The sequence below is a fragment of the Nematolebias whitei genome, chromosome 2, assembly GCF_014905685.2.
Source record: "Nematolebias whitei isolate Nwh7 chromosome 2, NemWhi1, whole genome shotgun sequence".
Taxonomy (NCBI): Eukaryota; Metazoa; Chordata; class Actinopteri; order Cyprinodontiformes; family Rivulidae; genus Nematolebias; species Nematolebias whitei.
The window spans coordinates 21,778,047-21,805,726 of record NC_056499.1 but is presented as its reverse complement, the minus strand read 5'-3'; the positions used below and the strand labels follow the sequence as shown (position 1 = coordinate 21,805,726).

At 40.4% G+C, this 27,680-nt stretch overlaps 2 protein-coding genes across 2 annotated transcripts in view; both read right to left on the bottom strand.

The window, feature by feature from the left end:
* Nucleotides 1-18,996, bottom strand: part of trpm7 (transient receptor potential cation channel, subfamily M, member 7) — a 62,872-nt gene extending 43,876 nt beyond the window's left edge. Inside the window, exons 1-8 of the mRNA XM_037690791.1 lie at nucleotides 18,839-18,996; nucleotides 7,882-7,961; nucleotides 5,604-5,642; nucleotides 4,728-4,929; nucleotides 4,317-4,530; nucleotides 2,554-2,678; nucleotides 2,251-2,422; nucleotides 1,698-1,872 (exon numbers count right to left, since the gene is read on the bottom strand). Coding sequence (XP_037546719.1) covers nucleotides 1,698-1,872; nucleotides 2,251-2,422; nucleotides 2,554-2,678; nucleotides 4,317-4,530; nucleotides 4,728-4,929; nucleotides 5,604-5,642; nucleotides 7,882-7,961; nucleotides 18,839-18,865 — 1,034 coding nt within the window. The 5' untranslated portion in view covers nucleotides 18,866-18,996. The remainder of the gene's footprint in view (nucleotides 1-1,697; nucleotides 1,873-2,250; nucleotides 2,423-2,553; nucleotides 2,679-4,316; nucleotides 4,531-4,727; nucleotides 4,930-5,603; nucleotides 5,643-7,881; nucleotides 7,962-18,838) is intronic.
* Nucleotides 18,997-20,957: 1,961 nt separating this feature from the next.
* The window catches only part of zgc:123258 (uncharacterized protein LOC641502 homolog), a 17,888-nt gene continuing 11,165 nt past the window's right edge, over nucleotides 20,958-27,680 (bottom strand). The window contains exons 12-17 of the mRNA XM_037697550.1: nucleotides 27,310-27,360; nucleotides 26,478-26,577; nucleotides 25,734-25,814; nucleotides 25,321-25,481; nucleotides 22,046-22,079; nucleotides 20,958-21,213 (exon numbers count right to left, since the gene is read on the bottom strand). Of these exons, the coding sequence (XP_037553478.1) occupies nucleotides 21,173-21,213; nucleotides 22,046-22,079; nucleotides 25,321-25,481; nucleotides 25,734-25,814; nucleotides 26,478-26,577; nucleotides 27,310-27,360 (468 nt within the window). The 3' untranslated portion in view covers nucleotides 20,958-21,172. The remainder of the gene's footprint in view (nucleotides 21,214-22,045; nucleotides 22,080-25,320; nucleotides 25,482-25,733; nucleotides 25,815-26,477; nucleotides 26,578-27,309; nucleotides 27,361-27,680) is intronic.

Genomic DNA, 27,680 nt, shown 5'->3' with positions numbered 1-27,680 from the left:
CGCATTCGGCTGCGAACCGCTCCAGCAAAAGCTGTAGATCACGATCTGATGAAGCCAATAAGACCGCATCATCTGCAAAAAGCAGAGACGCAATCCTAAGGCCACCAAAACAGATCCCCTCAACACCTTGGCTGCGCCTAGAAATTATGTCCATAAAAGTTATGAACAGAATTGGTGACAAAGGGCAACCTTGGCAGAGTCCAACTCTCACTGGGAACAAACCCGACTTACTGCCGGCGATGCGGACCAGGCTCTGACACCGGTCATACAGGGGTCTAACAGCCCGTATCAAAGGGCCCGGTACACCATACTCTCAAAGTATCCCCCACAGGGTTCCCCGAGGGACGCGGTCGAACGCCTTCTCCAAGTCCACAAAGCACATGTAGACTGGTTGGGCAAACTCCCACACACCCTCTAGGACCCTGCTGAGAGTGTAGAGCTGGTCCAGTGTTCCACGGCCAGGACGAAAACCGCACTGCTCTTCCTGAATCCAAGGTTCGACTATCCGACGGACCCTCCTCTCCAGAACCCCCGAATAGACCTTACCAGGGAGGCTTAAGAGCGTGATTCCCCTGTAGTTGGAACACACTCTACGGTCCCCCTTTTTGAATGGGGGGACCACCACCCCGGTCTGCCAATGTCCACGCAATATTGCAGAGTCGCGTAAGCCAACACAACCCTACAACGTCCAGAGCCTTAAGGAACTCCGGGCGAATCTCATCCACCCCTGGGGCCCTGCCACCGAGGAGCTTTTTAACCACCTCAGTGACCTCAGCACCAGAGATTGGAGGGCCCGACCCAGAGTCCCCAGGCTCCGCTTCCTCAGTGGAAGACGTGCCGGTGGGATTGAGGAGGTCTTCAAAGTATTCCGCCCACCGACCCACAACATCCCGAGTTGAGGTCAGCAGCACACCACTCCCACTATAAACAGTGTTGGTGGCGTACCGCTTCCACCCCCCCCCCGAGACGCTGGATGGTGGACCAGAATCGCCTCAAAGCCGTGCGGAAGTAATTCTCCATGGCCTTTCCAAACTCCTCCCATGCCCAAGTTTTTGCCTCAGCGACCATCCGAGCCGCATGGACTGCCAGTACCAATCAGTTGCTTCCGGGGTCCCACAGGCTAAAAAGGCCCGATAGGACTCCTTCAGCCTGACAGCATCCCTCACCGATGGTAGTAAAATTTAGTAGCTACATATAATTATGTTGTTAAAATTAGTAGGTTTATGAGTTTAGAACATTGATTGTGGGCTTCATTGTTGCAGGGTACGTATGCAGAAATGGATCCGAGTCGGACCGGAACAGAGTCGGACCGGAACCGAGCCACTGCTGTTCTGCAGAGCTGGTGAGTAAAATTTAGTAGCTACATATACAGTACTGTACATATGTTGTTAAAATGACATAGGTTTAAGAGTTTAAAGCATTGCAAGAGTGTGGGAAGGGTTTCTAAAGCCTTAATATATATATATATATATATATAAATACTAAAATAAATATAACGTCACTACTTCACGGATTTTCTCGAATGGGGGGTGGGGGTGTCTGGAACCTAACTAGCAAAAAAAGAGAGACTACTGAATATCCTTTTTGTTCTAGTTTTACCACTCTATCATCTATTCATTATCCCCTGAAGGTTTCACTGGTATTTAAAATATTTACCTTTTCTTCTTCATTAGTTTTCTGCATGTATTTAATCTTACCCTCCTTCCTCTGTCTGCTTGTGGACGTAGGCCAATATGTCAGCAGCACGGCCGGTCCCCTCACACACCACCACTGGGACAGGAGGGCTCTCCTGAAGGTACTCCAGGACAGTCAGGATCACGTTGGGACCACCCTCCAAGATAAGTGCCACAACAGGAACACCCTGACCAATTCCTAGAAGCACAAAAGGAAAATGAACTGCGTTTATACGGAGCTTTTCAAGCCTTGATAACTCGGAAATTTTTAAACTACGAGCTGCAGTCGAACACTGGCTGCTTTCAAATTTAAGTTTATGTCAGCCTTTTCTCTCTTCAGCTACTATCTTGTAAAAACAGCTGCACATTATTGAACATGTGAGAGAGGTTGGAGTGATAATACTAATCTCGCTGCTATCACACACATTCCACCAAGCAGACACAAACTGCTAGGAAAACGAACGATAATTAATCGTCCTTGTGGTTGTTTCAACCTTCATGCTCACGGGTACTGGTGAATTTTTAATATCTCAGAGAAGCTGGGCGACGCTTTTGAGAGCTTAATGTTTTTTCTTACGTGCGTGTATTCTCTGTAGGTTGATGTGTTTTTCCAGGTCTCGCCTCAGTTTCACTTCGGCTCCGTACCTGCCCACCGTCCCGTCATCCACCAGGAGGAAATGAGAGTGCAGATTGTTGAGGACGTTTAGTTTGCTGAGGGGATTCAACAGAGTCTGATACGGAGCTGTAATCTGCATTCGGGAAGCAGGAAGACGTGAAAAAGTAATGAAGGAGAAACATGTAAGGAACACAGCTTATCACAAATGTGTTTAATTAGAGAAAAATTAAGCAGGATTACTTGCACTACTTAAAACTTTCTTACGTCTCTGCCAATAAGATCGTTCCTGTTTTCAATGATGCCCCACGGTGCGATGCCAATAGTGAAAATTTTCTTGGATGATCTTGAACAGTGCTCTTTGAGAGCGTCTCCTACGTGCTTTGCCACACCTTTGGGACAAATGTAAAACAAAAATAAATAAATTGCTTCAATCAGTACATTTATCATAACGGTCTTACAATGGTTCTATATCCAAAAACAATAAAAACTGAAGTGTGTGGCTGCGTGCAAAGACCACATCACTGCAGCCTTTGACCAAAGTGCCACCAGTAAGCCAAGTCCACAACAAGACCTGAAGCCGTTTATGGGCCGCAGTCCTCAGCTAATGGATCTCATGGATTCAGCAGTTATTTGTGAGGCAGGAGACCATCCCAGCTGGCCAGGGTGCCAATGAGGCATTAAAAGTAATCACTGGTCGAGGTAATTGACCTTGTGAGTAATAACTTAAACACTATGATCACATCGCAGCATCTTAAGGCCGTGCTGCGGCTGCAGACACGGCTCAGCTCTGTTCACAGCCAAATGACATGCTTAGAGGCCAGTCTTACAGGTTCTGCTGCATCAGCACATCATCCTCATGGTTCTGAACTTCACATACCGTGTCAGTGTTTATTTACAGTCAACATCTAATGTTATTCATACCAGGGCAGGGCTTTACTGCTATAATTACTTCTATTTTATAGTAACTGTTCAAGGGTACTTTGAAAAAACTGATTACACTTAATTTTTTTTAAAATCTTAGATCATAAAACTTACATTTAATTTAAAAAAATCTAGTTAAAACTATAATTACGACGGAGCTTTAGAGCCACACTAAGAAAAAAAATTAAAAGCCATAAAATTACGAGAATAAAGTTGAATAAAGTCTTAATAAGCTAAATGAGTCGTAATATTATTCTAATTCCTACATGATAAAGCAGGGTTTACTACATTTTATCTGCCGAACGACCAAACCGAACTGCGCACCCTCCCCTCCACCTGTCGGTACTGGTGTAACGCTAATTAGTTGTGCGCAATACTAGCTAGCTAAAAAGCTACAAACAAACAACGCGCGGCTCGGCTGTCTCTCCATCCAGCTCTAAACTGCAGGTACAGACAACTCAACTGTCTCTCAACTTTACTAAATAAAGTAATTTCAGTAAAATTAACCCTTGTTATTTTTTTGTTTTTATATAATACTGCAAAGCAGCATGTTAAGTTAATTTTGTCAAATGAATAACTATGATTTCTGGGTTTTTTTTTGTTATGTCACAAAATGTATCGTTATCGCCAGAATGCTCTGAAATATCATTATATAATATTTGAGCCATATCGCCCACTCCTAGGCTGCAGCGCAGCTCTCTGCAGGTAAGGAGCATTTAGCTTTGGATTGGTCATTTGCTGACACGTCTACTGGACTGATTGACAGGTCGTGTTGTGTCGTGGATCTGACTCGTGGAAAAAAAAAAAAATAAAAAAGAGCAGAAAAAAAAAAAAAAGTATCGTACGACTTTATTCTTGTTGACTTTATTCAACTTTATTCTCGTACTTTTATGGCTTTTAATTTTTTTCTTAGCATGGCCCTAAAGCTCCATCGTAATATTCGTTAGCTTAACTCTGATTCAAAAATGGGGTTAGTTTGGGTAAAGAAGCGCCACTTGTGGGTAATGATCACACAAGACTTCCAAAGCCCAGCAGAACCACAGCGACTGCAGAGAAACGGCACTTTCCACAAGACAGCAAACGTAACATGTTCCTTTCCTACATGCCTGTGTTGACCCCTCCGGTGAGAATCCAGGCCCCTGTGGTGACTGCAGCTTTTATGAGGCCCTTGCCCACCACCTGCTTGATGTGCGGGTGCAGCTCAAAGTTCTGAACTCCTCCGTGGACAGAGATGAGGATCTTGGGAAGCTCCATGTGCCACTCCTTCAGCATCAGCCGCAGGATGCTCTCTGGCCGAGTGTCATAGGACAAACGCACATACTGTCCCAAAATAAATTAATTAATTAAACCGTCACATGAACACATGAAGAGGAAAGCAGCATCCTGTAAAATGTAGCTTCTTAATGTATTCCATTACCCATGATGCAGTGAGTGTTAAGTGAACTGTACTAAACAAACTATGTGGGTGAAGAATAAAGTGATCATGGTTTCTAGCAGCAGAGCATTGACTCTTGTACCTTAGCTTTGTACGAGTGAGACCCTCCCTGGAAGTTGATGACGCCATAGGCATCAGTCGGGCTCGCTTCTGTGTGTTTTTCCACAGACCACTCCTCCAGAGTGGGCACGTTGGAGCTTCTAGCCAACTTCACATCCGAGTACTTTGTGGCCAAGCTGGCTGTGAAGCCCGCATGCTGCCGCACCAGCCGGCCACAGCAGCACCTACAGGATACAAGAGAAATATAATTGCCTGTTGATGTAATAAAATAACGCTCCAAAAAACATGTTCAGTATAGTTTATCAAAACCACAACCAAAACAGATCAGTATCTGCAGGTTTTCCCCAGAACTGTTGAATTTAGCAGACATTTAAATCAACAATATGAAAAACATGCAGGATTACTCAAATAACATCTAATCAGAGTATTTGAAGCTCACTATTTGTTGTCCATTTCTTTGAGCTTTTTTTTTTTTTTTTTACATTTTATAATGGAATAAAGGAATGAGATATAGTTTATTAAAAAATCAGCAAGCAACTTTTTCATTTAGAACAAATACATTAAAATAGTGAAGAAAAATGAACAGTTTGAAGTAAAACCTTTTTTAATTGTTCGACAAAAGTAGAAAATATTCTGTAGAATCTAGTATTTTATTAATATAACCTAAAATAATGAAGACACCAGGCTTATTGGTTTTACCACCTCTTACTGGCTTTTTAAAGAGCAATATGGCACACAAAGCAAAAATTATAAAAGTTTTGTTTTTCTGAGGATCTAAGATTTCAAAGAATTTGTTGAGCTTTGTCGTTTCTAGTGTAAAACAGGTTTCTCCAGGGTAACAAGTTAATCCAGGAGGGTGAAAAGAACAGAGCATAACAAGGATTAAAGAAACACTTACCGGACCAGCTGTTGGCAAATCTTGCATCCTGGAAGGCATCTGGAAGGTAAATTTACATCAATATGATCACAGACGTGATTTTAAAATCAGTTGACACTATAAAAAGGTGTGTTTTGTAACAATCCAGTTAGGATGAAGCTTTAGCTGACAGTAAGGCTGCTGGAGGACACAGAGGCAGGTTATCAGTCAGAGGGGCACACAGCGCGGGTCGACTGGCCTTGGAGCTATGAAACCTGCCAAAAAACACTCTTCAGTCTCATCTAGGCCTTTGACCCAATAATTAACTAGAGAAATTACATTTCCTGCGAAAATGTAGTGTGAATGCTTATTACTGCAGAACTTGATGAAAAACAGCTGAAATGTATCAGAAATGGAAGAACTAGTCTAAGTTAACAGAAAAAAGCAGAAAGAACACATATTTGCTGAATTAGGTTTAATTGTGCAGAAATGAGCACAAAATTTAGGAAATTTGCTAAAAAAGCTGAAATTAACAAAGAATTGCTAAAAAAGTAGCTGAAAATGCAGAAAGAAGCTTAAACTACAAGAAGGAAGTGGAAGGAGCTGAAATGAGCTATTAAAAATTTGGAATTAGCTGAAAAGCTACATTTAGAACAAAACAGCTAAAAAGTAGCTGAAAATGCAGACAAAAAATTTGAACGGATCAAAACAAGCTGAAATTACCATGAAAAACTTGAATTTATGTGAAAACAGAAAAAAAATGCTAAAAGTAGCTGAAAAGGTAGAACAAGCTTAAATTAGCAGAAGAAAGCAGAAAGGACACAATTAGACTGAAAGAAGCTGAAATGAGCACAAAAAAGTGGAAATTATCTTAAAAAAAATAAATAAATAAAAAAAAGCTACAATTAGCAACAAACAGCATAAAAGTAGCTAAAATCAGAAAGAAGCTTAAACTGCCAGAAGGGAGTGGAATACACACCATTTTAGCTGAATTAGGTTGACAAAAGTTGAAATGAGTGCAACAAAATGTGAAAAAGCTAAAATTAGCATTAAAACAGCTAAATAGTAGCTGAAATATCAGCAAAAGCCAAAACTTGCAGAAATCAGCTGAAAGGAGCGTAACAAGCTGAAATTACCAAAAAGAAATTGGAAGAAGCGCAAAAATTTTGCATTTAGCAGAAATAATATGAAAGGAGCACAAAACAGCTGAAAAACAGCTGAAATTAGCTAAAAAAGAAAGGTGTAAAATTTGCTCAAGCTGAAAGAAACTGGGACAAAATGTGAAAGGAGCGGTAAAAGGTTGTAAACAGATCTAAAGATGTGAAGGATGTAAAATGAGCTCAATTCATTTTATATGAGAAAAAAGTGGCAGAAAAGGCTAAATATTTCAAAAGGCTAAAGTTGCACCAATACCAAAAGTCACAGCAGGATTGTCCTGAAAGGGCTGAATGTTTTGATATATGACTTGTTGAAATAGCTTGAAAACTGTGGAACGAGAAAGATGCAAAAAATGTACAGAAAAAAATGGATCACAATAGTGTGAGTGGCTCATAAGCAGGTTAGGCTCACGTACAACTGAAAACCATCAGGGAGCAGCAGCACGTACAGGAGCGTGCGGAGAAAAGCCAGTGGAAAATAATTAATACAAATGAAAACAAAGAAGCCATCCACTTTGACTGTGTGTCAAGAAATGGAAACAAAGGCATCCAAATTAGTTGAAATGTAACAGAAATAGCTCACAGACAAACCAGGCTGTTAAACAGTACATCCACAAAGTTGTAGGAAAATGCTACTTATAAAAGGTTTTTTTTTGTTTTTTTTTTACAGATTACATTTTCAGGTTTCAGAAAAGATGAGCAGCTTACTGTACTTTAAGCTCTCTGTGAGCACTTCTAATACACTCCACGTAGTCTGCTGATAACTTGTCCACACAAGCCATAAAAAAGCCCCCCCATTAAATTCTGACACGGCTTTGTAACATTCCTGTGCATTCGCAGAAAAACTCCAGACTTTAAAGACTTAAAGCAGAAAATGAATGCGGAAGAAAAATGGGATTCGTGACTCAAAAAAAAAAATTTCTAAATGTATATAAACCTTGAAATAATTTTTCAAAGGTATTTGAAGTAAATGATAGGCAGGCTCATGACTATAGTGTTGGTGAAAATATGCAATTATGGAGACAGACATAAACATTAAAACAGACTCATTCACCCTTTGGAGAGCTGTGGTTAGAATTGGGGCCAGCTTTGACACACACCTTGCAATTACTTTGTTTCCATGGCTATCAACAAAGGACATGTGGTGTGGTTGGAGAACATACCTGTGGGGGTCCTTTGACGCTGGAAGTATGTACACACATTCCCTCTTGGTGAAAGTGCTTTCTATCCAGGGTTTCTGGGACTGAAGAAGACAAAACGACAACAAGGTTGTGAGTTATGGAGAAAAATCTTCCCGTCTTTGAAATGAACTTCTTATTGTGTTTGAATTCAAATGCTTTCATTTGCAGTTCAAGTTAAAAGTCACTTGAGGTTCGAAAACATTGCTTTAAGATTAGTTTTTAGGCTTTCGCTGACATTTGTCAAATCTCATTTCACTAGACCAGTGATTCTCAAACTGGGGCCCCTGGACGCCCAAGGTTAAGTCCGCGAGCCAGTGCTTGGGGGTCCGGAAAAAAACAACAACATATATTATAAATATATACCTGTAAAAATACATCAAAATGCAGGAAATCACTTTTACTTTATTCAAAATTTTCTGGGGAAGGCACGGTGGCACAACTGGTAGAGCTGCTGCCTCTCAGCGAGCAGGTCCCTCGATCAAATCCTGGTCCGGGGACCTTTCTGGGTGGAGTTTGCATGTTCTCTTCATACATGCGTGGGTTTTCTCCGGGTACTCCGGTTTCCTCCCACAGACCAAAAACATGCATGTTAGGTTGATTGGTAACTCTAAATTGTCCCTAGGTTTGAGTGCGAGAGAGAATGGTTGTTTGTCTCGTTTGTCTCTATGTGGCCCTGTGATGGACTTGTGACCTGTCCAGGGTGTCCCCCACCCCTCGCAGAGTGATTGCTGGACATGGGCACCGGTGACCCCCGTGACCCAAAATGGAAGAAGCGGGTAAAAGATAATGGATGGATTGACCCAAAGACACGCCCCCTCCTGGCCCGCCCACTATTTGCATTCCGGCATTGATCAGTTTACAGATTAAACCGTTACTTGGAATGACTACTGCTGTTACAATTCTGTTCAGTTTTATGTAAAAAGTTTTCTGTAGTAATCTGAAGAAGTGATGTTACATTTATTATGTTCATTATGTGAATAGGTAAAGTTTTAAAGTGTTTTTTTGATACAGTTAATTTCTCAAAGCTGTAATTTTTGGAAGTTGAAATTACAAAGTGTCTTAATTAAGTGTGTCGTGAATGAAAAATACTCCAGGTTTAAAAGTATAAAAATTGTATTAACACTATTACAGAACAGGTCTTGCGTATATATGTTACACAAATATTTCCACTGCATTAAAGAGACAAATTGAAGAAAATTATTTAATAAACATGAGGGTTATGAGGGGGTCCCTGAACCCAAAAAGTTTGAGAACCTCTGCAATAGACTGGGGGGTAAACAATATAAGCACAAATGTGGGTTTAACTGTATGTTTAACACATTTCCACCAGTGCTCTGGAGAGCCAAAGATCACAGGGAATAAACAACTGTGTGCTACTTAATCCAGGTTTTAGACAAAAAAAAAAAAAAGATTGGTTTTATTGAATTGTTTGAATAAATTAAACAAAAAGAACTGGAGTTTAAGTAGCAAAACATACTGTTGCTTTAAATTGTAATAACAGAAAACTTATCCTATAAAAATCGCCTTTTTGTGCGTGTTGTTTTTAAGTTACGAGAATTTTTAATTAATTCCTCGTGTTTTATTCTTCCTTTAGCACAGCTCGGAGAAAGCCAGGGGTGATTAGCACCATTAATCCTTCCCAGCACAAAGAGAGGAAGTCTGCCAACACAATCACCTGCTTTACACCGAATCACCTCAACAATTCCTGAAACTTCACCAACAGCATGACAGCAACATATGACCCTCACAGCCAGCACAGTTTCATAACAGAACCAAAACATTAGCATAGAGAAACAATTCATTTGGTTTTCCTCACTGATGAAAGTTTCACGTTTTAAGTCATGAGCGTCACATTTGAGCTAGTACCAGACTTTAAATTGAATTAATACAATCAGCAGCGTGCTGAAGCATTAAGAACCGGCCCCAACCCACATCTTGACCGATGACACCGAGCTGCGGACTGTGTACCTGGTTGAACTCCTCTTCATCTCTGTGTTTAAGGGCTTTGTACAGGAACATACCAAGGATCCTTCATGCATCTCTTGGACAAACCGCGGCCGCCGCAGCCTCCCCTGAGCCCTGGCTCATCAGCAACACTTTCCCCTAGTTCCCCTGAAGATCTGCGCCCAGTTCCTGTTTGGGTCTCTAAGTCTACTGGGTTAGCGTGCAGATCCGTCCCGAGTTAAAAGCTGAGTGATCAGTGAGAGGCTGCTGCCTCCGACTCCATCCACTGTTAATCTGTAAGACGCCTCTCAGGGGGCAGATGAATGTGTCTGAGACAAACTAGATATTATACTAAAGCTGGGGAGAAAGAGGCGAGAGAAGAGGGGGTGTGGGAGCAGATTAGTGGGTAGGCCGAGGCCTGGGTGAAATACACCTTGCTGTCTACTGCTGACACACCACCTGCTGTGATTCATGCACAAACCTCTGAACAACTCAGGGCCTCTGTAGAAGTCCTCAACTCATTATCCAGAAAATAATCATTCTGAAAATATACCACAAATAAATGTTAAAAACCACTGAAGTCGAGCAATGGAGCTGGAAATTCATCTACCGGTAGTTTGACACTTTTATTTACTGGCTGGAACCGTATAAAGAGACATGTTCTTCATCACAGTGCCAATATTTTACTCGTGTTCTTGAGTGTTAAGAATTTATTAGTGATGGTGAATGAAGAGGTAGCTTTTCAAATCTATATGCCTCACATCTACTCAATCAGTTAAAAAACTGAAAATAAAAGTTTACAAACAATAAATGTTAAACCTAGCGCTGGACGATATGGCCAAAACTTTTATCACAATACATTTCTTAATTTTGGTCTATAACGATATAATTCCGATATCGATATAAACAATATAAAAGCCTCAGAAAAACTGTACAAACTGCACAAATAAATTTATGTTCACCTTTTATTTGTATTTAGCCTTCAAAGAAATTTGAAATCACCGTCAAATAAACATAAAACTCTCAACTTTGTCAATATTAATAATTTTAACTTTAAACGACAACAAACGTCTGTTTGAAATGTTGTTTGTTGAAACGGCTTCAACCCGAACAGAAAAAGAAATATGTCAGTGAAACTCTATAATCCAAGCATAATGTATATCGAAATATCGAAAATGTGCTTAAAACTCATATCACTGTTATTGAATAAAATTATATTGTGATGTACATCAATATCGAATTATTGTCCAGCCCTAGTTAAACCCTGTGTTTTTCAGTTGAGGCGGCTGTCTAAATTGAAGCCCATACTACCTAAAACTAACCTTGAGCCAGTAATACACGCTTTCTTAACAATCAGGCTCGATTACTACGATGTGCTTCTTCAGTCAGACCTCCATTGCACGTTAACAACCGGCCCAAAATGCTGCAGCCTGATTTTTAACTGGTACATGCAAAAGAGAGCACGTTACACCAGTTCTGGCCTCCCTTCGCTGGCTCCGAACCACTTCTGAAATCATTTAAAAATCCTTCTGTGTGTTTTCAAATTTCTGAACAGTCCTGCCCCCTCTCATCTCGCTGATCTGCTGCAGCCATATGTCCCACAGCGCTGTCTGAGGTCAGCAGACCCGATGCTTTTATTGGTTCCAGGCACTCGTTTTAAGCTCTGAGGTGACAGAGCCTTCCCTGTTGCAGGTCCAAGACTGTGGAATGAGTTACCACTACATGTCAGACAGGCTCCCTCTCTCACTGTTTTTAAGTCTTATTTGAAAATTCACTTTTATTCCCTGGCTTCTGATGCTGTGCGAGTTGATTTTACCTTGTCTGAATTCTATAATGTTCGCCATTTAGTTCTTGTATTTATCTATTTGGAGCTATGTATTTTATGCTGCAGGCTTTGCTTCTGTTTTTGCTGTACAGCACTTTGGTTGGCCTTGCTGTTGTTTTAAGTGCTTTATAAAATCAAGTGGTATATGTGAAAAAAAAAAAAAAATCCAACATGTACTTCACTGCAACCCAACAATAAACCTGCAAAGTTTTGAAGTCAGGCCATCAGTCGTCAAGAAATCAGAGCCTGGACATTAATTTAACCACCTGCTGAATAAAGAGACAAATATAAAATGCATCCTTGGAGCTAAGAGAGCTCTTTCAGAATAGTTTAACTGAAAACCAGTTTTGTTAAATTAAATACAAGCTATGAAAGTGTTAAAAGAGAGATAAAGCAGGACTGTGTGCTGCTGCCCTGTAACTATGGTACCTGAGAATGTCAGGCAACAAAAGACTTTAAAAGCATAAGCACGCACACACACACACACACACACACATTTCCTTACACCTACCCTTTTCCTCTCTGGCTTGTCCTTCCCTGTGCTAAAAGTTTTAATTAGTGCAGAAAGTATAACCTGGAAACTTTAGTCTCTTTCAGTCCCTGATATTACAAAATGTATTCATTGGCCACCATGAAAACTGATGCATGCACACTGAAGGGCATAAGCTTGATTGCGACCTATTTTCAGACCGTCATCCCCCTTCAGAACACAAAAATAACTAAATAAAAAACAGAAACTTTGCCAGCTGACCTCCTCCTCCTCACAAGATATCCCCCCCCCACCCCCAAGACATGTCCAGTAGCAAGGCCTTCTCTGCCACGCCTGACATAATCCGGGCTGAGATAACATCTGCACTGACCATTATAATAAAGCATAAGAAAGCGTGGAAGCACTGGGGTCAGCACCTTCATGTTGAGTCCCAGCCAAACAGAGGAGGGTTCTCAGAGAAACAACCGAGTGGACCGGGTTTATTACAGCTTCAAGCATTTTCCCACTCCGGAAGAGAAGAGTTCAATCATGTTTAGAGCTGAAACCCCCTATGCCAACTCTCATTTTGAATTTTTAAATATGCCTTGAATCAAGGATTACTAACACACTACTTATGCAGGAATTGACCTGTAGACTTAGAACTGGAGTATCTCTCATGGTACACTGAGCTAAAGCGCTCGTCATGAGATCTTCCAACGTTTACAACTTTTTCTCTTCAATTGCTGGTTTGCTTCATTCATTGAGAAACATCACAAAATACAATAAATGATTTAAGAAAATCCAAATATTTGCTGCATTTAATCAATAAAACTTGAAAATGTGGATTTTCTTATATATATATTGTGACAAAACTGTCTGATTGGCATCAGGGAACCCCGGGGGCCGTCTATGCCTTCAGAAAAGGCCCATAAATTCACAACATATGAAATGTTACATTTAAATATTTAATATGTATTTTACATAATATATATTTAATTAAATATACATTTTAATTTTTTGGTAAACTACTTTGCAGTTGAGCAAAAAACATTAATTCAAAACACACACTTATCCAATCAGTTTCTTTTAAATCTGCGTATCCAGGCAGAAACATGTTTGAAGGTTCGTTCTCATTGGTTAGGACTTCATAGTCAGGAGAGAAGGCACAGTTAAGTCAGATGCTCTCCAGGATGAGTTTGTTGAATAATTTACATGAAAATTAACCAGTCACAGAGTGGGTGAGACCAAAACACAGGGCGCCGAGCATTCAGATATCCCCTGCAGGTCATCAGCATTAGTTGTGTCTAAAGCAGTTGTGATGGGACATGAACGACGGGCTAAATTGTTAGTTTCACCTTTTTAAAGGTGATCAGCAGAAAATAAGATTTTATTCAAAAAAGTAAGACCAACTCCAATAAAATGTGGTGAAACTATCCGTAGGTGAGAGAATGACTGGTTGTTTGTCTCATTTGTCTCTATTATGTGTCCCTGTGATGGACTTGAGACCGGTCCTGGGTGTCCCCTGCCTCTCACACAGTGATAGCTGGACATGGGCACCAGTGACCCCCCACGACCCCAAAAGGAAGAAGCGGGTGAAAGATAATGGATGGATGGATGATTTGATGGACTAAACTTTGATTTCCCAAGTGGCTTGTCTGACAAACAGTTACCTGATTTGATTGATACAACTATTGCAATAAATTAAATCATAATAAATTTAATAAAGAAATTAAATTCTTAATTAACAATGTTAAAAGGGTAGATATGCCTCTTCAATAGAAGAAGATTGAAGCACAACAAGGTGAGCTCACCAAAATGATAGAAAAACAAAGTTGATTGACTCAACTCTATTAAAACAGTATCAAAAAATCATGATAGGCTGAGGTTCCCAACCCTGGTCCCTGAGGAACACCATCCTGCATGTTTTAGTTTTTTCCCTGACACATGATTTGAATGAATGGATGATCAATAGGCTTCTGCAGAACTTGATGAAGTAATTCAATCACTGAATCAGATGTGCTGCTGGAGCAGGGAAACAACTAAAACTTGCAAGATGGTGTTCCTCAGGGACCAGGGTTGGGACCAACTGGGACAGACTTGAACAAAAACGGTTTATACCATCTACTGCAGTTTTATTATTTTTTAGATTGCCTGACCTTCCCTCTGCACAAGCTCGTAACTTTCTGACATCATCTTCCCACACAGGTCAGTTTGACAAAGTGAGTCAGGTTAGCATTTATCAGAACATAATATTCAATCCAATCACACGCTCTCTACAAGTGCAAAGTATAAGTGAGATCTCAGCTGATCTGACAATGATGAACTGTGACTCATACTAAACTGAGACTATCAGTTCAGGACAATAAACTCTATAAAATCTTTGTTCAATCGTTTCTAGGAAGAAAAAGAGTTCCTAAAATCTTTTTTTATAACAAGGAAGTGGAATTACAACTGGCCTTACATAAAAGCTTCATTTAAAGAAAATATATCTCGTACTACAAGGACATTTAACTAAGACCAGGCTTATCAGTTTTTAATCCCTGCCTCCACTTGGATGTTTGAAAATCTCGGCATATAAAGGAATGTTAAATAGGGGGAACGAGTTCACTATAGCCTAAAGATAAGATTCCGGGAAGGCTGCACACACAGTGCTGTAGAGTCATGAGACCAAAGTGTGACAGCTCTTTAGCTTTCACACTTCTGCCCCTTTGGGCAAAGCTTTAAAAGATCGCCCATCATGAATCAGTGCTAGCATACCGTCCTGTCTCCTCGCTACAAACACCTGGATAACCTACAGTGACAATGACGAACCAAATGATGGCTTTTATTCTGCACATCTGGAGCTCATGGACAAGAATAAAGCACCAGGGACTGGATCCGTCTATACATCAGCAAACTAATAAAACTAGAGAAATTGCATTTCCTGTGAAAATGCAGTTTGAATGCTTATTGCAGAAGAACTTGCTGAAAATCAGCTGAAATTAGCTAATGAACATTCTGAAATGTAGCTGAAATGGAAGACTAAATTAGCAGAAGAAAGCAGAAAGAACAAACATTTGCTGAATTGGGTTTAAATAAGCAGAAATGAGCACACAAAATTGGAAATTAGCTAAAAAAGCTGAAAAGTAGCTGAAAAGGCAAAAAGATGCTTAAACGAGCAGAAGGCAGCGGAACGAACTGAAATGAGCTGTAATAGTGGTATTCGCTGAAAAAGCTAAAACTAGCATCAAAAGAGCTAAATAGTAGCTGAAAAAGCAGAAAAGGCTAAAACTAGCATATAAAGCTGAAAGGAGCATAACAGGCTGAAATTAGCAGAAAGTAGCAGAAATTAACATGGAAATTTAAATTTATCTGAAAACAGCTGAAATTAACTGAAAAATGCGAAGAAAAAAGTAGCTTAAATGTAGAACACGCTTAACTTAGCAGAAGAAAGCAGAACAAACATGTTTGCCCAGTAAGGCTGAAAGAAGCAGAAATGAGCACTTAAAGTGGAAATTATCTGAAAAAAGCTGAAATTTGAGAAAAAAAAAAAAAAAACGCTGAAAAGTAGCTAAAAAACAGAAAGATGGTTAAATTACCAGAAGGAATTTAAGAGCACATTGTTACTGAATTAATCTAAAAAGTTGAAATGAGTGCAACAAATATGGAATTAGCCGAAAAAGCTAAAATTAGCATAAAAACTGCTAAATAGTAGCTGAATTAGCAAAAAAAGCAAAAACTTGTATAAATAAGCTAAAAATAGCAGAAAGAAGTTATAAGCAGCACAAAAATACTGTTAGCAGAAATAATCTAAAATGTTCACAAAATAGCTGAAAAAACAGCTGAAATTAGCTGAACCAGAACAAAATGTGAAAGGAACAGTAAAAGGTTATAAACACATCTAAAGATTTGATGAATGTAAAATGTGCTCAATTAATGGTCTATGAGAAAAATATGGTAGAAAAGGCTAAACATTTCAAAAAGCTAAAGTTGTGTCAATATCAAAAGTCATAGTGCCCTTCTCCTGACCAAGCTGAATGTTTTGATAAGATTTTTTTGAAATGGCACAAAAACTGTGGAACGAGAAAGATGCCGAAAAACGTACAGAAGAAAAATGGATCACAACATAACTGCTTCATAAACATTCACACAATAAAAAGCTTCAATAGCAGAAGATTGCACAGTTTTGTTTGAACATGGTTGTTATTTATCGCCCACCACCAAAACACAAAAGTTGTGATAATGGTTTCCCCTCTGGCCATCGGTTACCAAAATCTTTGTTTCTCAACACGATATGATCAAGATGATCTTAATCTACAGTTCTGGTATGAAAAGGTAATGGGCGACACACAATCCTTTAAGAAATGCTAAGCGTTTACCAGTAATTATATATGTGTGAGAGTTACACAAAATGTGAATTTATTTTTGCGTTTTAGGCTGAGTGGGATCCGTAACGCTGCAGACTGAGGGGAAGCACCAGCTGGCAAGAGCTTCATTCATTAAATCATCAAAAATGTCAGGAAACATTTCCAAAAACACAACAGGAAGCCACAAGAATTAAAAAAAAAAAAAAACTAGCATGATCCTTTCTTAAAACTGTTCTCGTGTGTGTCTATGTGTGTGTGTGCAGTGTAAATGTTGACGTGATAAACCTCAAAGAGACATGCCACAGTCACTGCAGGATCAGACCTACAAGCACAAGAGCAACAAACAGCAGCGCTGCCAAAGTCTATTTCCGTACACGAGGTTTTTGCAAGACCATTGTGCCCACGTTGGCGACAAATTAAACCCTGCACAATTACATAAGAGTCTGAAATTTAAAAGCAAATCTCTACTACGCAGTGGTGAAACAGTTACAAATCATGACTTAGCAGTTTGTCATTTCATTACCGTCAGACCGCTCAGACCGGAACACAGCAGTGGTAATCTGAGGCATATGACCAGCACAATGTTGAGTGAAAATGCATATCAATACCGTGGTGTGGAAAGGTAGATTAGATATCATTTATAACACAGTTCTATGACATTGTAAAAGGATCCTACGTTACTATTTATAACTTTCGCCCCAGTATTAAGACAGCCACTGTGCAGTGATTTGATAAGCAATACCTTAATAATCAGGTGTAACTAAAGCATTACTAATCAACACTCTAATTAAAGGTTTAATTTGGACTCTTCATGTGTTTTGTGGATCTGAAGAAAGCTGATAACCGTGCTCCCAGAGGCATTCTGTGAGGGGGTGCCAGGATCCTTTTAGGAGCAATCCAGTCCGTGCACAACCAAAGCAAGAGATGTGTCCTCAACCTCAACACAAAGTCTCAGAGTGCGCTGGACGCCACCAGAGCCGTCCCTCATCTATGATCCTGGTTTTGGTGTTCACGGACAGGAGCTCAGGCTGCAGCGTGGAGAGGACGGTACCTGGTTTGGAAACCTCAGGGTCTCGTCTTTGCTTTTTGCAGATGATGTGGTTTTGATAGCGTCTTCAGGCAAAGACCTTCAGTGTGCACTGGGGCGGTTTACAGCAGAGTGTGAAGCGGCCTGGATAAGGGTCAGCTCCTCTAACTCGGAGGCCGTGGTTCTCAACCAGAAACAGTGGACTGCTTCCTCAGGAATGAGGGGGGGGGGGGGGGGGGGGGGGGGTTGCGGCGGGGGGGAGTTTTTGCCCTCAAGCAGAGAAGTTCAAATATTTGGAAGTCTCATACACAGGTTATGGTAAGACGACAGGAGCTGGAGTGACAGATCGGGGCCTTGTCCGCTTCAGCTGGTCGCGAAGAAAGACTCGAGTCAAAAGGCAAAGCTTTCCATTTGCTGCTCTGTCTGTGTCCTCACTTGTGGCCAAGAGGTATGAACCATGACCGAAAGAATGAGATCCTGGATACAAGCAGCTAAAATGAGCTTCACTTGTAAGATAAAGTGAGGAGCTGTCATGTGGGTGGGACTCGGAGCCACTGCTTCTTCACAACAAGTAATCAGCTGAGGCGGTTTGAACATCTGCTTAGAACGCCTCCTGGACACCTCCTTTGTGTGATTTTCCAGGAATGCCACACTGGGAAGAGACATACCCAGAACTCACTGTAGGGATGCTTTGGGAACCCCCAGGAAGAGCTGGAAAGTGTTGCTGAGGAGAGGGATGTCTGGGTTTCTCTCCTGTACTTGTTGACCCCATGATCCAACCACTAAGCAGCAGAAGGATGGATGGATGGATGGATGGACGAATAACAGCCAGCTGGATGTAAAGTCAAGCTTATTTCACAGTTTTGGAGCCACAGTCGAACTTTTCCTCCTAAAGTCACATAGCTCCTCATTCCGCAGGAAAAGAGAACCAAAACGTGAAGTTGTTGGTAAAAGAGGAGGCTGAGCTCGGCACAAAAGACACAAATATTTACCAGCTTCAAACAGTGAAGTGTTGAAACAAGTCTTTAGTAAGAACTGCTGCAGGCCTTTTAAAAAGGTTTAACCCTTAACTACACAATGAGCAGTCACGGGAACGAGGCTTTGATTAAAGTCTGACATATTAAAAGTATCATTGTTTCAACACCAGTTAACTTTTCCCGACGCCAGCTTGATAAAGAAGCACTCAGAGACTTGGCAGCCGCTCAAGCTGGCATCGACTCGGGAATGGCAGCGAGTCTTGTCCGACATCCGAGACAGCCAGAAGAAATGTGGCTTACACGAGTGCCAGCTGCCCCCCAGCTACGGAGTTTTAAACGATCAGTCTGTACCTGTCTGTGTTGAGAACAAAAGCCCATCTTGTCGTCTTGCCGTGGAGAAAGATCCGGTAGAAACAGCCATCTACCCGCGCCGCTGCGGCTAGTTAGCCAGCGAGCTAGCTACTTAGCTGCTAACTGCTTGAACGTGGGTAATTCTGGGGGGGAGTTCTTGCGACATCTTTCTTGTTGACATGAACCGCTAACAAATTTGAATAATCTCTGGCGGCTGGCTGTCATGAGGAAGGTGGCAGGTACGAAGGAGGAGGAGGTGGAGGGGGGAACTCCAACTCTCAACAAATCTAACCCCCCCCCCCCCCCCCGGATGAGGCACTACAATCCTCCGCGCCCCAACTGAACAAACGCATAACGAGCTCTCCCCCTCCTCAAAAAGAAAACGGGCTCACGTACCATTCTCTTCACCGTTGAGACTCAGGAAGAGCTGCGTCGTGGCTTCTATCCATCTATCGGCGGTGATCTCGGTTAGCCTTGGAAGGAAAGCCCGTTGAACGTTGGAGAGATCCGCTTCAGCTCCAACGGAAGGTTGCTTTTTCATAATTGTTCCGCTCCCAGACTGACGCAGCGTAACGAGCCGGCTGAGTCAGCCAGCTCCATGTCACGTGACCAGAGTGTGGGAGGGGCGGAGCCAGCGGCCACATGTGCGCTTTGTTTTACTTCCTGTTCACGCTCACGCCTTCAAAATAATGCACGCTGCAGGGCGGAAAAATGTCTCAAACATCAGAGCCGGCGTGTATTTACAGCGGTTTGTAAACGTTTGACATAAACGAATAGGTAATGAGTTAACGTTTATGTTAATGTTGTCTCGTTTTTATTTCGTTTTATATCACTTATTTACTTTTCATTTTATACTTTGACTTTTTGTTTAAAACAGGTCTCTCTTGAAAATGAGTCCTCATGACTCAATGAGACAAACCTGTATAAATAGAGGTTGAATGAATGATACTAAGGGACTCTTTGCAGAGTATAAAATTAAACAGAAATGCTATATTGAACTGTATCAGTGTAGTTTGAAAGCATTTACTCCAGTAGTTTTCCAAATATATTGATATGCAATTCTGAAATAGGTACACACTCACTATGAAGAAAGCATTCCGGTAGATTGAATCCACACAAAACCAAATTGGGTCACATCACAGAGAAAATGGTCTGGTGGAAATAAATGAGTGAACATGCAGCAAAAACATCGAGGCTCATGCAGGGTGGTGGAGCGCCATAATTACATTATGTTGGCATTCAATTACAGCTTTTGCAAAACTTCTGCTAGAGTGGAAAGTTTTCCGTTTGACCTTTACATGCACTTCATCTGTCTTCGTAGGTTATCAGACACGCTCGGTTGTTGGCCTCCAGTCAAATTTACACATTTTTAATGTAAGGACACATTAATAATTATCAGAAAAAAATACTGTACAGATTGCATTACTTGAACACCAACATGTATAGCCACACCTGTGGTGCGCATCGTTCACCGATGATCGACTAACTCGTAGAAAACCAGCTTTGCATCAGCATAAAAAAATTAAAAAACACTAGCGAATAAAGCTAGGAGTGTTTTATGTGGTTTACTTCGTTTTGTGACACTTAACCAAATGCAAAATCTATCAGGTTTAGGATTAAAAATTGAATCTAGGATCAATGTAAAACAAAATGTGAAGGTTTGGTCATTTACCCAGGTAAGTGTTGATTTAAAAAAAAAAAACTTCTGGTTCTGCTAGGGGCTTGGTCTAGAATTTTATTCCAATCTGCACATTGTGATACTACACAACTACAGCATATGAAAATTAAAAATGCATATTCTGCAACTATAAAGCCCTTTAAACCCACTCTTCTTTAATAACTCCAAAGTTGTATTTTAAGTAGTGCAGCTGGTGACTGCATTAAACATTACAGAAAACTTCCTTCATTTACAGCTAAAATGTTTATATATAAAAAAAGCACAGAAATTTTTATTTATTTTATTATAAGGCAAAGAAATAAGTCACATCTTATAAATAGATTACATAGAAATCCCCAGTTGTCCAAATTTGCCAGTCAGTAAAATAACCCCCTGCTCCCACCCTGCCCACAACAAAACAACTGTCAAGCAGATTATTATAAAGTGCGTTCTCATCCTCACCAAGGCAAAAAAGTCATTCCTGTTCATTAAAGTGAACCTAAAAGACCTCTCAGGCACTATAAATGTTTTAATCACTCCTCTGTTCAAAGTGAGTTCTCGCTGTCAGAAAGGTTTGATCAACAATGTGTTAACTTGCTTTGCAAATGTAAAACAAAACTCTTAAAAAATAATAATATGGAAATAAATCAGAAGTTAAGTCCATGCTCAACTGTAAGTCAGCAATTCTCCCCATCTATGGAACGGTCAGTTCTTCCCTCTGAAACAAGGAAAAGAAAATGTTAAGAATGAAGTTTTCAAAATAATAGACTGTACAATGCAAATAAAGAGGACGAGCAGTACATTTGACTAATTCCAGCTATCACATATCACATCCACAACCCATGCCAAGACTCTCCCACGTAAACCGCAAGCTAGCCATGCAATGAATCACATGATCATGCTGGAGTTTTGAATGCAAACCCCTGCTGTTTGAAAAAAGATGAACAAGTTCTGAAAATAGAAGATGGTTAAAATAAAATGCAGAAACAAAGAGATGAAGTTAACTTATTCCAGGGCCACAACTTTAGAACAAGCAGAAAGTGTGTCTGCAAGACTAGTATTCCTTAACGTTGGAAAATCATTTTCAGTCAACTAGAGACATCTGGTGGTCAATCATTACAAAACAAACGCCCACATATTTTTTTTTTAATTTGTACTTTTATTACACGTGTGAACATCTCAGAGGTTCCCAACCCTGGTCCCTGAGGAACACCACCCTGCTCGTTCTAGTTGTTCCTCTGCTCCAACACACCTGATTGGAATGAAGGGGTGATTAATAGGCTTCTGCCGAACTTGAGGAATTAAACCACTGAATCAGATGTGTTGGAGCAGAGACACAACTAAAACATGCAGAATGGTGTTCCTCAAGGACCACGGTTGGGAACCACTACTTTATATTATAATGACCCTGGAAAATAGGAGCTAAAAATGTAAAAGGTAGAAACGAATTAAAAAGAAGCTGGTGTGAGATAATCAGGCCGCGCAGGAAGCAACACTAGTGGCAGAAAATATTTAGGGGAGGGGTCTGGGTCAGAGGGAGGGTGGCACACCTGGCAGCAAAGGTTCCCTGGGTGAATCCAAAACCTGGTGAAAATTAATCAAAGTCAGAATCACACCTTTATCCTTTTAATCCAACCCTTTTTCTCAAGCATGCACATGGAGGCGCAAGAAAACACGCCACAAAGCTAAGAGTTGATCAAAAACTTAATTCTGTGGAAAGTTGAAAACAAAAGTACTTTTGAGAGGATATCTATAATTTTGGTTGTCTGAACATGTCATGTAATTCTTGTATTCCCATGTTGAGTAAATATGTATACTGTAAAAGAAGTGAATTACATTCTTGATGAGCTGGAAAGAATGACAGAAACAAACAAAAGAAAGAAACAGTTGCCATTCACTTAAAGGTACTGCTGTTTTCTGTTGCTGCAACAAAACTAGTACAATTTCTGTATCTCTGAATTGTGTGCTAGTTTAACATTTATTTTTACATTTATGTTGTGCAATTTTAGAGATTACATGAATATATCTGAAAGAAATTCTTCATATTAAAAAACTGTAAACCTGTACTTAGATTAATCCCTAAGATATGACGTAACCAAATAAAATAAAATAAAAACATTTTTAAGAGTTTACAAGTAGAAATGTGAGTGCTTTTATCTTGTTATGCAGCTTTCAGATAAAGCAGAATGTTGTTTGTTCCAACAACAAGTTGGTTGATCATTGTTTCTTCCCTAAACAAACTTGGAACATAAAGTAAGAAAATTTGTGTTTGATTACCATAATTGCCAGTGTACAAGCTGAAACTTTTTTTTCTCATGCTTTGGATTCCACAGCTTATAAACAGGAGCAGTTAATTTAAGTGCTTTTAAAAATATATATATATACATTTTTATATTTTATTTTGACAGGTTGCCAAGCTTACTGACGCCAAATAACATTTTCCTTTGACGCACCTGGGCACACATATGGCTGCCCAACGCACACCCCTCTTGGGGGCATGTTTAAGTGACAGAGTGAATGCCACAGGAACTCATGACATATGTATTTCTCATGCATGGTTCCAATTTTCCTACTAAATACCCACAATCCCACTCTGTGGCCATGTGACCAGAAGTCATCCTAATGACCAATGGGGTACTTACTGTACTTTCATTGAGTCATGAGAACACACCCCCAAGATAGATGTGTATTGATCAGATTTCCTTTTTAAAAATCTGCTGGCTCCTTAGATTAAAAAACATTATTACGGTAACTGACTTTTTATGTATGTGAATGTTTTCTGTGCAGTGCCCTGATACGACTTCTGTTGTAACTTTGCGCTATATAAATAAACTTAATTTTTTTAAATAATTTTGGTAACGTGTTTAGTACTGTTCTCTCCAGTGATTACCGGTAATGTGTTCTGCTTTGACTAGTTTGTGTTCATTCTGTAGGTTGAATGGTTATTTACTATAGTAGATTACCAGCGACCAAGAGTCAGAGAGAGAAAGCATCTGATCATGAAGTCCTGTGGGATCAGAAGTCCGTTTGTGATACCAAAGTCTATGAATCGCCATCTGGGGTTGACTCTTGTACTACAACAAGAGCAGAGCTGCACCAGGAGCTGTGTACAGTTTCTGATATTAATTTGTGGACACCCGTGACTTTTACACCAGCCGTCTTATTTACAGTGCCTTGCGAAAGTATTCGGCCCCCTTTAACTTTTCAACCTTTTGCCACATTTCAGGCTTCAAACATAAAGATATAAAATTTTAATTTTTTGTGAAGAATCTACAACAAGTGGGACACAATCGTGAAGTGGAATGAAATTTATTGGATGTGTCAAACTTTTTTAACAAATAAAAAACTGAAAAGTGGGGCGCGCAATATTATTCAGCCCCTTTACTTTCAGTGCAGCAAACTCACTCCAGAAGTTCAGTGAGGATCTATGAATGATCCAATGTTGTCCCAAATGACTGATGATGATCAATAGAATCCACCTGTGTGTAATCAAGTCTCTGTATAAATGCGCCTGCTTTGTGATAGTCTCAGGGTTCTGTTCAAAGCGCAGAGAGCATCATGAAGACCAAGGAACACACCAGGCAGGTCCGAGATACTGTTGTGGAGAAGTTTAAAGCTGGATTTGGATACAAAAAGATTTAAAGATTTATAGTTTGCCACAAGCCACCTGGGAGACACACCAAGCATGTGGAAGAAGGTGCTCTGGTCAGATGAAACCAAAATCGAACTGTTTGGCCACAATGCAAAACGATATGTTTTGCGTAAAAGCAACACAGCTCATCACCCTGAACACACCATCCCCACTGTCAAACATGGTGGTGGCAGAATCATGGTTTGGGCCTGCTTTTCGTCAGCAGGGACAGGGAAGATGGTCAGAATTGATGGGAAGATGGATGGGGCCAAATACAGGACCATTCTGGAAGAAAACCTGTTTGAGTCTGCAAGAGACCTGAGACTGGGACGGAGATTTATCTTCCAACAAGACAATGATCCAAAACATAAAGCCAAATCTACAATGGAATGGTTCACAAATAAACGTATCCAGGTGTTGGAATGGCCAAGTCAAAGTCCAGACCTGAATCAAATAGAGAATCTGTGGAAAGAGCTGAAGACTGCTGTTCACAAACGCTCTCCATCCAACCTCACTGAGCTCGAGCTGTTTTGCAAAGAATGGGCAAGAATTTCAGTCTCTCCATGTGCAAAACTGATACGAGACATACCCCAAGAGACTTGCAGCTGGAACTGCAGCAAAAGGCGGCACTACAAATTATTAACGCAAGGGGGCCGAATAATATTGCACGACCCACTTTTCAGTTTTTTATTTGTTAAAAAAGTTTGACACATCCAATAAATTTCATTCCACTTCACGATTGTGTCCCACTTGTTGTTGATTCTTCACAAAAATTTAAATTTTATATCTTTACGTTTGAAACCTGAAATGTGGCAAAAGGTTGAAAAGTTCAAGGGGGCCAAATACGTTCGCAAGGCAATGTGTGTACAAAATTGTGTTTCATGTCAAATTTAGTATGTGCGGCTTACAGTCAGGTGCATTCTATAGACAGCAATTACGGTATTTATTTGTAGAAGCAATGCTTATTGGCAACAAATCCTATAGCATACGAAGTAAGCCTATTAATTTCCCCTTAAATAGTTCCACAGTTGTGGGTTGAGCTTGTGGAAAGCACTCGTGAAAAACTTGCCAAATGAAAAATAGCAAAGTCTATTTGAAAGCACTGAAACAACTCAACTCAGCTGGCAAAAAAAAACAAAAAAACTCATAGGACATTATGCATTAAATTATTTATTTTCCCTCTGCTCTTCTCACCTCATAGGTGGTTCCAGACCAGAACTGCTTCATTTCTCCCCTGCACCCAGCCACCACAGCAGAGGTTATCAAGGTAAAAGGCACTAAGTAGAGCAGAGCTGGCTGGCCCATCCCTGACAGCAGCATCACGGCAAACGTCAGTATCATTCCCAGAAAATAGGCTACAGGGATTGATGGAGATGAACAAACACCAGGACAAAGAGAAGTTAAAAATGTGAATTTAAGTGGTCATGAAAAAGAATTGGCAGTATGAGTGCAAAAAGGTTCAACTGTGAAACCAAAAATCTTGGTATGAAGCTAACAAAAAGATTTACAGTTCATAAGCAAAACAATTTATGAAAAAAATGTAACATACATGGGAGATAAACACTATTACATCACACACACAGGTGAATAAGTGAGGTGCAGCGTACCGATGCAGCAGCTGATGAAGTAGATCTTCTTCCTGCTGTTGACCCAAACATCAAACCTGCTGCAATACGCCACCAGGAGACCTGCCGGTGCATGGACAATGCAGAGGGTGGGAACGAGTAGAGAAAAATGCAACTATATGATGTAGCTGGAGAAGTTACAACATTTGGTTCAGTGTTTCCCCTACCATTATACAAGCGGAGCGCCCCGCCCCGTCAACAGACCTGAGCGCCCCGTCTACCATACCCCACCCACCTGCTGACACTGACGTAACGCTAAACTAGCGGCTCGCAATGCAGGTGTGCTAGCTAAAAAGCTAAAGACAGCCTCTTCCTTCATGTTGAACCCTCACGCTGAACACACCCCCGCCACTCAAAAACTGTCAGTACAAACAGTGCACGGCTCAGATGTGTCTCTGTCTCTCCCCACCCGCCAAAAAAATAATTTAAAAAAAAAAAAAGACTGTCAGTTCAGACAGCGCGCGGCTGAGATATGTCTCCGTCTCTCTCCTCTCACACACCCTGCTCTAAAACTGTTGGTTTAAACAGCGCGCTGCGCAGCTTAGGACGTGTCTCTGTCCGTCACCCCCCGCGCGCGCGAACAAAAATCACGGACCAGATGAGCGCCCCGCCATGGCAAGTTATTTAGGGGAAACACTGTGGTTAAAATGTACCTCTGTACATTTTGGTACAGTTACTGGTGTTTAAGCTGTTGGTGACATTTATATATATATATATATATCTCACCTGGTACAATGATATCTCCATAACCAAGAATGGAGAACTGCATCCCACACAGGTTCTGAGCCCAGGCCGAGAACCGCGGGACACGCATCACCACAGGTAGCTGTGGATAGATAGATAAATATATAAATAAATGAAGATGGACTGACAGTGGTTTTTGAAGCCACACAGTCTGATAACCATCTTGTGACCTTCAATGAAGTTCCATCTAATTATAACAACTAAATATTGATGCGTATTGGTGCAGAATATTTTTCATTTTCTAAATTTCTTTTTTTTTTCTGCTCGCCTGTGTTTAAAAGTGAAGATGCAGCTAAAATAACTTGTATGATCTGTAAGAACAATTGGTTGTCAGTTTCAGTTACAGTGAGGTTATAGTTGTTAGACTGTGCAGTTTGGATTAGTTTTTTCTTGCATGAGCTCTAAAGTGCACTTACTGAACTGAAAACCTTAATAAAATGTTATTAGAGTGACAGGTCAAGCACCAAACTACTCGTTACATAAAATGCTATAAATATGAATAAAACTCTTTCCTTTATTATATCAGTAACCTGTGTCACACATTTTGGTTGTTCATGTGCCAGTCATGAAATTAAAGAACGCTTGAATTGATCTAAAATGGTACGTGTGTGTTTAAAACCATCTCCAAAACCCAACAGAAAAAGATGCAATGTGCTATTTTAATTAAATCATTGTGTTATAAACATTCAACAAAACTCCTCCACCCCCCCGACACCACCACCTCCTACCCCCAAACTTAAACCTCCAAACCCCGTCAAAAAGCTGCAGTACTGAAAATGAAACAAAAATAGTAGTGGATGGTAACGTGTCTTACTTTCTCAGATGGAGCCCGTGGTTCAGCAGGGATTTCCACGTTACCTTGCGTCTACGACAGAACCCACCCAACCCCAGTGCACAGTTAGTGAATCAGTCCATTTGTTCCCCTCAGAGCATCAACAATAGCCTGAATGTTCAAGCTTCAACAAAACTGACAGGGAAATCCACCAAACTCAGCTGTTAGTCAATATATAGCTCATGATGTAGAAACTAAAGGTGTGCACGAATCACAACTTTTTTTTAATCTACACTAAGGAAAACTTGCCCTTTTAAGCACATGGAGTACAATTTATATATATATATATATATATATATATATATATACATATATATATATATATATATATACATATATATATATATATACAT